The sequence below is a fragment of the Carassius carassius genome, chromosome 8, assembly GCF_963082965.1.
Source record: "Carassius carassius chromosome 8, fCarCar2.1, whole genome shotgun sequence".
NCBI lineage: Eukaryota > Metazoa > Chordata > Actinopteri > Cypriniformes > Cyprinidae > Carassius > Carassius carassius.
Window position 1 is genome coordinate 3,467,366 of NC_081762.1, and position 15,817 is coordinate 3,483,182.

Below are 15,817 nucleotides of genomic sequence, written 5' to 3' on the forward strand. Positions count from 1 at the left end.
CTGAGTGTAAGGGACTTGATAACCCAGAGATCTGCAGACAGTGTGTTTGATTCTGAAGATGATCCAGGAGTGAGTACCTTGGGGTTGAAGTAGCGGCAGGACTGCGGCTGTGAGCCTCCGAACAGAGCGATGCGGTAATCGTGTTTCTTGCGGCGCGGTCGACTGCTCTCACCGAGCTCCTCACGGTCCTCTGGAGACAGAAGATGATAACGCATCCCACCTGAGAACAAACACACCAGCTCAGAGTTCAATTATCACAAGAAATCATTTACAACTCAAATTTAACATAACTGAGGTAAGTTTCAATATATCTCAATCTCTCCCTCTCGCTATACATACAAATATTACATAAAATATTTGTTTATTTTTATTATTATACTTTTTATAATTATAATTAATATATTATATATTTTTTAGTTATTAAATTTTTTAAATAATTTAATTTCAGGTAAAGATGAAAATTAAGAAGATATGTCAAATAAATGTAATAATGCATCAAATAAATAAATGAAATGAAAATTAAGAATTAAATTAAGTAAAACGTATGGATTTTTTAAAGGGGTCATTGGATGCAAAATTCACTTTTACAGTTGTTTGATCAGAAATGATGACTGGTGACCCCTTTAACAAACAAGTATAAATAGGTTCAATAAAAGACTGATTGTTTTTAGTGGTCAGTAACTCACAGATGACCATTTTCAGGCACTCGGGGTTGTCCTGGATCAGCGGTTCGGCTTGAACGGTCTTACTGAGGAAGTTTTTGGACACGAGGGGGAATCGAACCTTCCCCAGAATGTCTACCATGTACTGCTGTCGATTCAAGACGTCGTACTTCAGCCACCGCACCGCGGCGTCGTAGATCTGCACAGCCACACAGGAACACGTTATTCAGCTCAGTTAGCGTACAGTGGTTAAGTTTCCAGCTCGTGTGCGGTCACCTGGTCTTCTGCTCGGACGGTCAGCGTGTCCTGCTGGAGCAGGTGTGTCACCTGCTTCACGTCCAGCTGGAGAAACTCATCCATCTTGTAGACGTCTGTGAAGTGCTGGTGGATGAAATCATCAGCTGCCACCTTCAGCTCAGGACAGTTCAGACACTCGGCCAATGCACTGATGCCTGTCACAAAACACCCAATCACACACTCACTGACCATGTACGCTTCTACCACTGGAGGCATAATTAACTCTACACTATAACATTATCTCACATGAAGCTTGTCAAATTTTATATTGGAGCTTTCATGTGATCACACACTTAAAAAAAAAAAAAAAATCAAATTTCATATCAGATCTATAAGATACCACAGAGAAATATATAATTATCTTGCAATTAACTGAAATAAAATGCAAAAGAGAATTTTTTTCTTAATATATTATATTATTATTATATTATATATTATATTATATTAATATAATAATATATTAAAATTATTTTAAGTATAAATATTAAATAGATAATATTATTTATTACATAAATATTAGCAGAATTAAATAAATCATATTTATTTAAAACATATGAAACGTTGTTTAAAATGGCTTTACAAATAAATATAGTAAACATGTAATATCAGCAATGATAACCCACAGAAATATATAATTGTCTTGTGATTTAATAGAAATAAAATAGAAAAAAGGAAACATCTAAATCAAACAGACATTAACTAAAAATAATAAAACATGAAAAATAAAAATAAAATGCAAGACAAATTAATAAATCTAAATATTTAAAATATTTCATCATTTATAGTTACGTAAATATTGCTTAAAATGGTTTTACATATAAATATATACATTCATCTGTCGTCTATTTTCAGTTTATTGTTCGAAAATATTTTTTTGTCAATTTTAATGTAAAGATCTCACAGGCCATATGATGCATATGTCAGATATCTCTTTTTTATGCATATTTCAGATTATGTGATGCATATGTCAGATCTCATATTATATTATGTTAGATATCACATATTATATGATGAATTGTTTGATAAAATTTAATATTTATAACATCAGCAATAATTACACACATATAGAGTTCTACAAAAAAAATACATTTAAAACTAATATATATATTATATACATTTACCTGTCATCTTATTTTCAGTTTATTGTAAGAAATTATTGATGCACATCATATGAGATAGTCCATATTTTATTATGCATCTGCTAAATTACTAAATGTAAATGCATGTCATATATCTCAGATTATAATTGTATAATTATAACTGCATATTATAAAATGAATATATCAGATATGTCTGATATAATATAATCTACATTTATCTTGTAATTATTAGAAATACAATTTAAAAATTAGAAGTAGGACTGAAATAAAGATGGAAATATCCACAGCGAACACTTGAAGATGCTGGGGTCTCACCCAGACAGTTGGTGGGGTCCACCTGCTCCTTCAGGAAGTCCACACACATTTTCTTGACCGGTTCAATCTGGTACTGGTTAGCGGCGTTCAGCAGGGACTGAACATTATTACTGTTCACTGAGATTCTGAAACAGAATGGAAACATGCATGAGCTCTAAATGCATGAAGAATACGTGTAATGCATCTGTGGAGAGACGTCTGACCGAGCCGTGTAAACGAACTCCACCAGCAGCTCGATGATCTCCGGTTCGGCTCCACCAAGCTCCACCTCGTGATTGGTGGCCTCCATCATACTCGCTGCACATGCAAGAGCAGGGGGTTTGTTTTAGATGTGTGTGTGTGTGTGTGTAAGATGTGTCAGATGAATGCTGAAGTCTTTCTCACATGTGAACATGAGGTTGAAGAAGTGGCTCGCGGCGGCCAGCACCACTCTGTGTGCCAGGATGTGCTTCCCCTGCACCACCAGAATCACGTCACACAGGATTCCCTGCAAACACACAGCCTCAGACAAACCTGCTTTTCCTGCAAATACCATCTCTGTGCATTAGATACTATGAATGCACAGCCGTGCATAGAAAATATTTCTCTGAAAAGAGGCTGACACAGATAATGCTTAATTCATCATTTGTATTATTTCCTGATGATAAAACAACCGTCACAACTTTTCATCTTCTCAGTACAGTCACTCTATATAGTTGATTGTCGTCATCATTATTAAAAGACTGCAACTAAAAATACTTTCAATAATGATAATTTCATTATTTAAAAATATATTATTTCCTAAATATTTTATTTAAAAAGATAAAACCTTTTTATAATTAAATATCAACAAACATATTAATTTAGTTTACAATTTAAAATATAAATTAATTTAAAACAGTTTTAACTTAATTATAATCAAGTAAAATGAATTAAATGAATTAACTATATATAATATCAGATGTATAATATCAGGAATAACAACCCACAGAAAGATATCTTGTGATTAACAGAAATGAAATAAAAAAGAGGACGAAGATTAATAATAAAATAATATTATCTATTTTTTGTATTGTGTTGCAATATTTATCTGTAAATTATTTTTCAAATTATTAAATGATTATCAAATTTAAATTTGTTCAACAATTTAAAAAAAACAAACAAACATAAATGTACCTGTTATTTCATTTCAGATTAACGAAAGAAATTACATCTATCAAAATTTATGTTCATTATGATAAATATATCGTTAGATATGCCATTGTTATTATGGAATATGTCAGATATATATGACGCATAAGATGATATCTCATATAATATAATGATTGTTTCAGATTATGTCGTGCACACGTCAGGAACCTCTTACATTATGATGCTTCTGTCAGATATCTGAAGATATTTACCTGTTTCCTCAAGTTATTCATCACTCCCATGATGTTGGACAATAACCTGTACTCCTCTTTGGACGCAATCTTCTTCTCGCTTTTCTTTTTGGGTCCTCCTGATATCTTCTCGCTCGATGTGGAGGCCATGTTCATCATGCTGTGTTATGAGTATGATAAGAGTGTTTATTTAAAAACACACACAGAGGTTTGCTGCTCGGCTCTGTGTGTAAATATGAGACAGGAATGGCGTGAAGGAAGCGGCAGGATTTCGGGATCACCGCCCGCTGAAAAAAATGCAATAAAAGTCCGTAAAATATTTTTTATTTAAGATTATTTAAATTATTTGGGATTTTTTTTCTTAATGTAGTTTTAGACAGTTCATCTTTAAGTATCTGAGTTTTAGAAAAAAGTTTGTTTACTGGTTGCGTTTTGTATAAATTGTAGACCGGTAACAGATATGATGTGAAGTACGTGACAACATAACCATAACGTCTGTCAAAATAAAAGTGTGTGATATATATTAACAGCTCTTGCAGTGCTATACTTTTCATTTGTTTTTATTGTTTTAACCATTCAGTATAGTCTAATGCGATCTTTTAAAATAAGGAAAAAATTAGTTATGGTTATTTTTTAAATGCAAAATGTATTTTTTTAATTGTAAATATATATTCTGTTTGTTTTACTTAATTTCTGTCATTTGTTTTGTTTTTTTTTACAAAAGTTTAAATTCAATAAGAGCAAGATTTATTATGCTTTATTAGTATTTTTTTTTTTTTTTGCTCGTTTTTATTGTGGCAATCAAAGCTCCAGTGCACTATATTAGTCTGTATTTTCATTTTCATTAAAATACTTATTTTAGTACATTTGTGAAGCAAAAGCAAAGTCATCCTATTGCACTACAAATATATTGTCTGTATTACAGTGTCATGTTACTAACACTAGATGTCAGTGTTAAAACAAGTTATTAAAATCTGTGTCAGTATTAGAAATTAACCGGATGTCTAAACCAATAAGTAAAGGGAATTCATAGCTCTTGTTTGGCTAACAAATTGGTCTTTTTTTTTACATTCATACCTTTTCAAATTTGATTGTTTTAAATGTCACTAGACAAGAAGAAAATGTAATAACACGAACAAGCAAAAATATTCCTTAGTAAAAGTTTAATCGATGCATGTTTGCAGTCATTTTCTCCTCCTGCATGAGTGTGCAGTTATTTGAGCTGGTTTTAGGTGCAAGTGTCAAGACCAGTCCGGGCCAGTTACATGAAATCCCTTATTCCTCGGGCTTAACTCCTACAGTGGAGATGGAAACAGGTTTGCATTTATCTTTTGACTCGACATGGAGAGTTTTACATAAGTGAAGACATGCCAGGCTCTTGTGTGTTTAATGAGGCAGAGGAGCCTGTCCTCTCTGAGGTGAGCTTATTACACCATCCAAACGCTCCGGCCCTGTTTCATTTCTCAAAGATTTAATTTGAACAACCTGCTGTGAGAAATCTGAGAGGCGATTAGCTCTGTCTCATCCAACTGGACAATGGAGACCTCGGAAGTTGACAGGTTGAATTTAGCAAGTTTTTCTTCTGAAAAAAAAGGACCATTCAAACAGTACACTCTTAGAAAAAATGGTTCATTGTGGTCCTTTTATGCTAAAAAGGTTCTATAATGACAAGAAAGAACCCTTTTGGCACAAAGGTTCTTTAGGCTATTATTCATTCATATATTACATTATTCTGCAACATTTTGTATTTGTAATTAAATTATTGTTTGTAGTAATATAATATCACATATTAATCATGCTGATTTTTGGAGAAAAACTGAAATGGCACTCTTCGTGTGATATTGATTGATTCGCGATCCCACTCCGAACTCCCAAACTGGCTCAAATGATTCGCGAACCCGCTACGAACCCCCGAACTGATTCAAATGATTCGCGAACCCGCTCCGAACTCCCAAACTTGTTCAAATGATTCACGCTCCATACTCCCAAACTGACTCAAATGATTCGCGATCCCGCTACGAACTCCCAAACTGACTCAAATGATTCCCGATCCCGCTCCGAACTCCCAAACTGACTCAAATGATTCGCGAACCCGCTACGAACTCCCGAACTGACTCAAATGATTCGCGATCCCGCGAACTGACTCAAATGATTCGCGAACCTACTACGAACTCCCGAACTGACTCAAATAATTCGCGAATCCGCTCCGAACTCCAAAACTGACTCCAATGATTCGCGATATCCCCAAACTGACTCAAATGATTCGCGAACCCGCAACGAACTCCCGAACTGATTCAGATGATTCGCGATCCCCAAACTGACTCAAATGATTCGCGATCCACAAAATCACGCAAATGATTCGCGAACCTGCTCCGAACTCCCGAACTGACTCAAATGAGTCGCGAACCCGCTCCGAACTCCCAAACTGACTCACATGATTCGCGAACCCGCTACGGACTCCCGAACTGACTCAAATGATTCGCGAACCCGATACGGACTCCCAAACTGACTCAGATGATTCGCGAACCCGCTACGAACTCCCGAACTAACTCAAATGATTCGCGAACCCACTCCAAATTCTCGAACTGATTCAGAGCCAGAGCTAGCCCAGACAGCAAGCCAACATTGAATAAACATTGTTTTTCCATCTGAATCATCATTATGGTTGATATTGAAATTTCAATGCAAAATAAATGTTGAATCACCATTACAATATCGATGAAAACCTGATGTTATTAATGTTGATGGCAACAATATTGGAACAACATTGATCTATAGTTATCTTTACGATTGATTAAGCATTGATATTTGGTTTCCGGGTGATCCCTGAATGTTTTGAAAAGTCATTGATTTATAGTGGACAGAGAAACGACGCGGTTGTTGAAAAGTCATCGAAATATAGTTGACCGGGAAATATGATTGAAAATGCATCGAAATATAGTTGACCAGGAAATATGATTGAAAATGCATCGAAATATAGTTGACCGGGAAATATGATAGAAAATGCATCGAAATATAGTTGACCGGGAAATATGATTGAAAATCCATCGATTTTTGGTTGACCGGGAGATCAACGGGTAGTATACCCAACGTACTGCACCGGACACAGCTCATTTCTGGACCCTTGGCACAAGCGTACAGGTAAGCTTGCTTAATGTTCGATATTAATAAATTGTACCAAATCAAATACTAGGCTGATTTTTTACTTGATGGTTAGTGTAGTAACCGACGCAGTGCTGCAGTCACTGAAATTTATTTTTGGCATAGCCCACATACCGGTACTTCATAATAGAAACATCTTGCGGCACGAATGTACCAATACAAATAAATATAACATCTCCAGTTATTTAGCTGAGCATCAATTGTACGTTAGTACAATAAGTTTAATTTAATAAGAGGCGATCTAGAGTTGAAATGTTTTATTTTTTATTATTTTTATCAAGTGATCAACGTGTCTGTTGTCGCTGCGATCAGTGGCCCGGATGCTGTGTACAGTCTGCACTGTATCAGGTCTGCACTCGGACACGCTCTTCAATCCGTTGTGGAGACGGTCTATTCGTTCCGGTGAAATTACTAAACATAAATATACACAAACGTATCCCTGTCTGATATACAACAACTGATAAACATAATAAGTTTTGATAAATAAAAAAATAAAAAAACATACGAGTGTGGGTTAAAACCCAAACCCGGACCTCTGACATGCTAGGCAAAAGTTCTACCACTGAACCATTTGAGCTGACAAACAGATATATTGTAGCTTGATATTCACTATAGGAAGAAAGTGCAGCATAAAAAATAGCATATTTTAGCATTAAAATCCCTTTAACATTTATGGTGATCTGAGGGTGCGGGGGAGTCCGGTTAACGAGGCGTAATTCATTAGCTTTAATGAGAATTGTATATTTTATAGGCCTACATTAAAGTTTATTTCGTTTTTAATATTTTACATGTATTTCTTGAATGCTACTATTACATTAACTGTAGCTGAAAAAAATAAACCACTGTATATTTAATTTGTATATTATGTTGTTTATATGAAACTTTCTTTGTTTTTATATTTTTAATAACAGATTGGTTACCTGAGTACATATGTATAAAGTACAGTTACACTGTATGATTGTGAATTTTAATTGCTGTTTTTAACAGAGATTTTTTACTTTTCTGTTCTTTTACAGAACACTATTGCACACAAAGTAAGCAAAACAACATTTTTTTATTTCATTTTATTTTATTTCTGCAAACAACTTGCACCACTTGCAATAGATGTCCAAGGAGGTGAAGGACCTGCGGGAGGAGTTTAGGCAATTCCGCCAGTCCTGCAGGTGTGGACAATTGGAGTCTGTGGTACAGCCACTGTCGGAGCCCTTGGAGCTGCCCTTCCACACCATGGAGGCCCTGGACCATGCAGAAGAGACACTGTTAAATGGCACAAACCGACAGGCAATGGTAGTTTTAGTTACATCATTATTCTGTCAGAGAACTTCACTGATATGCACAACTTCCTTAAACTGCCTGACCTTTATGACAGTAGACTAATGGGTTAATTTCACATTTCTCATTTCAATATCTCCTTAAAACTGCTGTTTTTTCAGTATGCCTTTATCAATCCAAGTTACATTCAGACTGAAAAAAATTATAATTCTGCACAGACCAAATTGGCTGAAAATTATGTTTGATCTTGAAGCACTGTATAGAGGGGTGTTTCACAGCAGCTCCAGTCTGTAGATGACGGGAGAGTACGCTGTGGCAGGGGAGGGACGGACATTAAGGGACAAATACATTGCGTTTACTGCTAAAATATACGAGATTGGTGAGGAAGAAGAAGAATGTCAGTAAACAGACAGTTTTTGGTCCCATTGACTTCCATAGTAGGAAAAAATTTATAGTATGGAAGTCAATGGGACCAGAAACTGTCTGGTTACTGACATTCTTCTAAAGAAGGATTAAGAGATCCGCTGAATGAATTCGAAAACGATAAAACTCAACTGTTTAACTTTGGGGGAGTTGTAAAATGAGCCTAAAAAAGTGGAGTATCCCTTTAACGCTGCAAATGTGTAATACTTTGCCAGACTGCTCATCTCGCCACCATTGGAGGGACTACCCTAGAGGTGAGGATCCGCCGTATGATGGCACACCAGTTGTCGAATGAACTGGCTTCAAGACTGAACTGGGCTGGAAAAAAGAACAAGGAGCCTACCAAACAAAAACGTCCCTTTAAAGAGTTGGCACTCTGCCGATCTTTGTTTGGTAAGTCCTGCTCCATTTTCAATCACCATTATATTATCAATCCTAGGCTGCAAGCCAAAGGGCCTTAATGCACACCCCAACTCACCCCATGCAGCACCAGGAATCTTAGCACGAAGTTAACACAATAATCCAAAAATAAACCTCAGCATTCAGTGACTTGTAACAGTGATCTATAATTGTTAAAGGATTAGTTCACCTCAAAATGAGAAACAGTTGAAATGTTGCCGTAAAGATAAGGCCTAAAAAAAAAATTTGTTTGGTTCCGGTTTCCGACCGACCCTGTCAATTTATGTGCGACCCAAATTTATTTTATGAGACTGGGGAAGAACGGTCTTTCACACATCGTTAATTAAATTACAGTTTCCTTTAAATGCTGTTTTACACTTAAGTAATCCGTTAAAAACCACTAAGTATTGCATCAAAACCCTTTAACTGTCAATTCCTAAAGTGAGCTATAACTTAAGGTTTGGAAATCGTAACATTAAGAGAAACACGGGGGGAGGGGGGAGTCAACAATATATCGCGGAACAGAGAGGGCACTGACAACATGCTGACAGACAGGACATTAACATTACCAGCTTACTTTTAATATGAAACAAAGTCTCATTTGGTTATTTCACCTTTCAAATGTGGTCATTTTTTAAAGAAATGTAAACAATAAATACCGTTTTGTGGCTCTTGAATGTGTCAAACAGATCGCTGTAAGTTAGATCATCAGTTAAAACTAACTGATCGTCTCTTGCTTCTAGTTAATTTATAGCATCAAAATCAAATAAACCACATAAATGAACATAACAAAGAATGTTGTTTGACTACAAAAAGATGTCTGTACACTCCGTTTTTCAAGTTCAAATCCTCCATGTTAATCTACTATGAGATCGCCTGTCAAACTCCCGCGAAGGCTTTTTGTGTGTGTGTGTGTGTGTGTGTGTGTGCGTTTTGCGTGTCTATGGCAACAACAGACTTTAAACGGGAATACAGAATCACTGTCGTAAAAGTACCGGTACACACATTTAAAATCAGCGCGCGTGTGTGTGTGTGTGTGTGTGTGTGTGTGTGTGTGTGTGTAAAACTGCCACTGGAGAAAAAATAAAAAAAATAAAAAAAATAAATAAATCCCTACCGACCAATGACCTCAACTGACAACCAACCGGAACCAAACTTTTTTTTTTTTAGGCCTAAGAGCAACACCCCGCTAATCCAAATGTAGACTTGTCTATTGGCGGCCCTCCCTCTGGCTCTGACCTAACAGCAGTAGCACAGCGTCTATGGCGTTATTTTCCTTTCAAATGTAGAGAGCGCATTATTGTAGCGCGAAAGTACATTAATATAATGCACGAGCGCGAATCTCTCTGCTCACGCTTGGAATTTAAAGTGCCAAGCGCGAACATCTCTGCTTGCGCGCTGGAACTGGGGGGCGCTCTCAGATACACGCTGCTCTTGTAAGAATTGTCTCTGGGCTCGCTCAGAGTATATGCCTGCACTTAAAACGTGTTCAGTGCAATGTACTTTCGCGCTACAATAATGCGCTCTTGACATTTGACAGGAAAAGAAAGTGATACGCGTCAGGCACGCGACGCAGCTGAAACGCCACGCCTGCACGTGTTAATCATGTTAATATTTTCATCCCAAAGGTATAAATAATACCATACCCAATACCACCCTGCGATAGGTCAGCATTATGGTCAGGTAGGCAACGTGCATTTTCTGACAGGAATTGGAGCATGTGTTGTCTACCTTACCATATTGGTTTTTATTATTATTATTTAGAAAATTTGGGAACTAGACCACAGCAAACTATCTTACAGTCCAAGTGACGTTAGCAATATAATGTCTAATGTGTAACGTTATATATAACAGTAACGTTAACTTACCTTTGGTTGGTAGCCAGAGAGGTGTGTCAATCGTGAAGCAGCCCTAATGTCAGCTGTCGACCTCGCAGGGTTGCCAGATGCCAGCAAGGTTTTCCAGCCCAAAACCTCGTCCAAAACTGAATGCAACGGTTTTTGTCCAAGATTATTTTGTCAAAACATCTTTTGTCTATGGTAACTCTAATCTACATTAACTATTTAATTAGTATCCAGTTATTTTGATTACATTTGTGGAGTTAACAACTACTTCTGAACTAATAAAATAATAAACATAAAATTTTTAGAGTCACTTTGGCCTCATACATTTGCTTATGAAAGAAGTCACTGCAAGCTAATCCTTTTTGCCTCCCTTTAATTCGAATACATCCATGAACAGGCAGTTTTGAAAAGTGCTTTGACTATAGGGGAGATATGATCTAGCCTACAACAAGAGGACTTATTGCCTTATCCGATCATTGAAAAATCATAGGCTTAGGCTACTAAATTTGTTCCAAGTGTTCAAATATATGTTCTGTTTAACTTAAATGCTATTTTGCATTGTGATTTTATCTTCTGTTTTAGATGCTCTTACTCAGCAGATGGGGACAGCTACCATCACCCAATTTTCTTTTACACAAGCTGTGCAAAAGTGGCTGCGCTATGCACCAGACCGGGCAGGAGGGACTGGACAACAACTTATGCAGGCATCAGATGACAATGAAGTGTAAATAAAGAGCAGAGAGGCTAATAAACATGAATTTGATTTTAAATAGTGTGGTGTGTTCTGTGTTTTATACAAGATTTCAAATGTTCCATTACTTTTTAACATCCTGGCTGTAGATAAAGCAGGCTATTTAATTTATGGCATTACATTTAAAATTAACATTTAAAAACAATTGAAATTCCATTGAAATCACGTTGATCCTTAGTTCAGTTGAAATTTCAACATTGTTTCAATATTCCTGATAATTGAAATACCATTGAAATTCCGTTGATCTATGGACAGAATTTCAACATTGTTTCAATATTAAATCAGGGTGCAAAATGATGTTGAATCAACATCAGAGTTAGATGTTGATTCAATGACTTAATGTTGACAACGGAATGTTGATTCAGCATAGTTTCAATGACTGTTTGCTATCTGGGAGGGGAGAGCAGGGGCGAAAGTACAATTTTTCAGAAAAACATCATTTTAAAAGATAATGTTGTAGACAGAGATATATTTCTGCTGTGGTCAGTAACTCAGAAGTGTGGTCTATCAATACCAGGTGGTATTTTGTAGAAATGTAGAAAGGTTTCAGTATAATTTCAATTTGAACATAAGTTGCACATTGTTACTTTTGACCCCATCGGTTGGGACGAAAGTAACACACAGGTGGGTTAAAAGTTACACAACAATATAAGCTAGATTTATTTTCTGTTACTCTTATTTTTATTAAGTATACCTGACTATGACCTTGTAAATATGTAACTGCAAACATATTCTGTCTTTTATTTTTGCAAAAATAATTATTAAATTACATATTTATATGTATATTTTTATTTTAAATTTAAGTTTCATCAAATGTCTCAAAACCCGACTGTACAAACTTTATTTTTAAAATTTTTTATTTTTTTATTTCAGTGTATTTTTATAAAACATTTTTTCAACAGAATGAACAATATAATAATTAAATTACATTGGCATAATATAAATTCTAAACATAATGTAACAGTAGGCCTATTCATGTTTCCATCCAGTTGTTTTTATGCATAAATTCAAAATGTGCATTAAAACATCTGGAAACACTGCAAATTCATAGCTGGAGATGTAAAAGCTAAGGTATGGCTAAAACCTAAATATAACTAAGGTAAATGCGAGGTAGGAGCTGCCCAGATGTTCCTCTATGTCCAGAAACGCTCTCTCATAAACATCTGGATAAAACCAGAACACTGTTTGTCTTTCTGACCCTCACTCAGACATATTCTTTTGGTATAATATGACATAAACATTTTAATAAATGATGCAAGAGACAGAAATTCACAGAATAGCATGCACTGGAACAAAATAAATACTTCTTGTCACTGTAGCGGGACAAAAGTAACAACTGTTACTATCGTCCCGACAGGAACTCCTGGCATTTAAACCTGATTTACTTTTATACTAAAAAACTTTGATAATGCAAACTTTAGGATGTGTTAAAGCACTAAATAACCTGTAGATTGATCATTACTGTGACACATGAAACAAAAAAACAACACCGCTAATTAAAAAAAATTACCGCTTCAATAATTTACTTTTTGTACTCGAAAACAGTTTTACCGACCTAACTGCGGGAAATGATGAGGAAATCACGTGATATTTCTCAGCTCCATCAAGGATTGAATGCTGAATATACCGTCATAGCTGGGAATGCAAATGCAGTAATAGGCTCTGAGAAAATCGCTTTGTTACTTTCGTCCCGTGTTACTTTCGCCCCAGTTCTCCCCTACTATTGGCTTAGTTCTCTAATTTCATAACATTTACTGAAATTAAGGTACGAAAAGTATGTTGTTAACAAATAAAATATCAATATTTCCGTTCCGAACTGCTTTCCACGTTGAAACATCCACGAACATAACCAGGTGAGCAGATCACTCGCTCACTATTTGATTGCTCTAGTCTTTATCCACTCATCATCATCATCCACCAATCAGAACACACGAGAACTCTTTGACCACAGCTGCTGTGCTTCAAAAGCTCTTGCAGCAGCTCAACACTGGTTCTCTCTGAGGTGGTCATATCACATCAGATTGTGCTTAATCTTGCAGATCATGACTTATATCTACTCTTCCTCTCCCTGCAGTTTGGTAATATAAAGATTCCTCCTTTGAACTCCCACCTCAAAAAAGAAACATTTTCAATCTCCAAGGTGAACGTTATGACAACACAATCTTAGAAAAAAGGGTTCATTGGGGTTCTATATAGAACCATAGGGTTCTTTACTCAACTCCAAAGAACCTTTTATGCTAAAAAGGTTCTATAATGACAAGAAAGAACCCTTTTGGAACAAAGGTTCTTTAGGCTATTATTAATTCATATATTACATTATTCTGCAACATTTTGTATTTGTAATTAAATTATTGTTTGTAGTAACATAATATCACATTTTAATCAAGCTGATTTTTGGAGAAAAACTGAAATGGCACTCTTTGTGTGATATTGATTAACTACATAAAATGATATAAATGTATACATTTTCTAACCCCCATATCTTGAATTTTAGATTTGTGCACATTTTAGGCACGATTTGTTTAGTTTTTGAATATACTTGATACTGTTAAAAAGAACATCATTAAAACAAAAAATACGAGTTCACATATCACACCTAAACACGCTTGGAAAACGTAATTAGAACTAGCTACTTAATTAGTTAAAAATGCCTATCCATATACAGCTATGATTCGCGAACCCCAAACTGACTCAAATGATTCGTGAACCTGCTCCGAACTCAGGGTTCCTACTGGTTTCTTTAAGTTAAATTCAAATCTTTTTAAGACCATTTATATAAAAAATTCATACCTATTTCACGTCCCTACCAGCAAAGAAAAACAAAATCCTTGAACTTGTGTTCATTTATTTTCCAAATGTGGAATGGGTAAAAGATAAGCCAAGCAGGTGTGAAAAATAAAAACATTTCAGTAGGCCACAAGAAAGTTTGCGAACAATGTTAAGTTGTTTTTTTAACATTAGCTAGCTACTTATTCCATGCTGGGAATATGGGGAACTGAGAGACCCCTGAAATCAGAACTCAACAATAAATTAAATTAAGAAACACAGTCAATTCCTTGGCTCTTCACTCAGGGCAGCAATCTCTTTATCAAGGACAGCCAGTTCCGTCAACTTCTCTTTTATCATGACCGCAAGTAAACGATTTAGCGATGTCAGAGTCAGGGAACATGCATTTGAAAAGCTCTGAGATACACTCATTTCCATTGTAGCACTGGTGTTTAGCGATTGTGTTAAGAGTCTGTGTGCAAATCCACTCTAGTTGCGGTCATAAGCTGGAGGGTCTGCAGCGCTAGCACAAGCTGGCTAAAGGCAGGCGTACATGGTGCGAATTCGGATGGTCGGATGGTCCACGCACACGGCACGAGTGAGTTTATCTGAAAATCGTACGGACGAGATGATATTAAGGATGGCTGAAGCGAAACAGTCGTTCCGAAGCTTTGCGAGATCCCGAAGCGCAGATGTGTCGAAACACTGATCCGAAGCGTGGTTCGAAACACCCATGTCACGTGACTATGACCAAACGAAGCCTCGAAGTGTTTCACTAATTGTTTCATCAGGTGTGGTCCGCCGAATCAGCGTTTGATTGGAACGGTCGGGAACAGACCACACAATCGCACATCTGTATAAAAGTGAAATAAACGCATTTTGACCTCGTGGGTTTTTGTGAGAGGAGTTTGACTTTGAGATAGCGGATTTTTGGTGATATAGTGACATAGTGCGATTTGATTAGTTATAGGCAATTTAGACTTACATTTAAATTTACACAACACATTGACTGAGAGGCTAGAGACAGACAGAGTATACATATAGTGACACATTAATAGATACATAGATATAAATATATATAGACAGCTAGATTAATAGATAGATACATATATAGATAGATTACAGATACATATATAAATACATATATTATAGATAGATACATATATAGATAGATTATAGATACATATATAAATACATATATTATAGATAGATACATATATAGATACATAGATTATAGATACATATCTAGATACATAGATCGATTCATATATAGATAGATAGATTTGGATAGATAGATAAAATGGAAGCTCCCCAGAAGAGATGCCGTACATCTGTGGTGTGGGAGCATTTCCATTTAGAAACCCCAAATAAAGTGAGATGTGTGTATTGTGATCGGCAGCTAGCCTACTGCAACAATACATCATCCATGATGCGCCATTTGAGGAGCACTCATCCTGCCATTTTG

At 35.9% G+C, this 15,817-nt stretch overlaps 1 protein-coding gene across 1 annotated transcript in view; it reads right to left on the bottom strand.

Annotated features, from left to right (window-relative positions):
• The window catches only part of klhl7 (kelch-like family member 7), an 8,934-nt gene extending 4,900 nt beyond the window's left edge, over positions 1–4,034 (bottom strand). The window contains exons 1-7 of the mRNA XM_059555643.1: positions 3,757–4,034; positions 2,759–2,861; positions 2,578–2,671; positions 2,375–2,499; positions 939–1,114; positions 687–861; positions 78–220 (exon numbers count right to left, since the gene is read on the bottom strand). Coding sequence (XP_059411626.1) covers positions 78–220; positions 687–861; positions 939–1,114; positions 2,375–2,499; positions 2,578–2,671; positions 2,759–2,861; positions 3,757–3,894 — 954 coding nt within the window. The 5' untranslated portion in view covers positions 3,895–4,034. The remainder of the gene's footprint in view (positions 1–77; positions 221–686; positions 862–938; positions 1,115–2,374; positions 2,500–2,577; positions 2,672–2,758; positions 2,862–3,756) is intronic.
• Between the last annotated feature and the right edge of the window lie 11,783 nt (positions 4,035–15,817).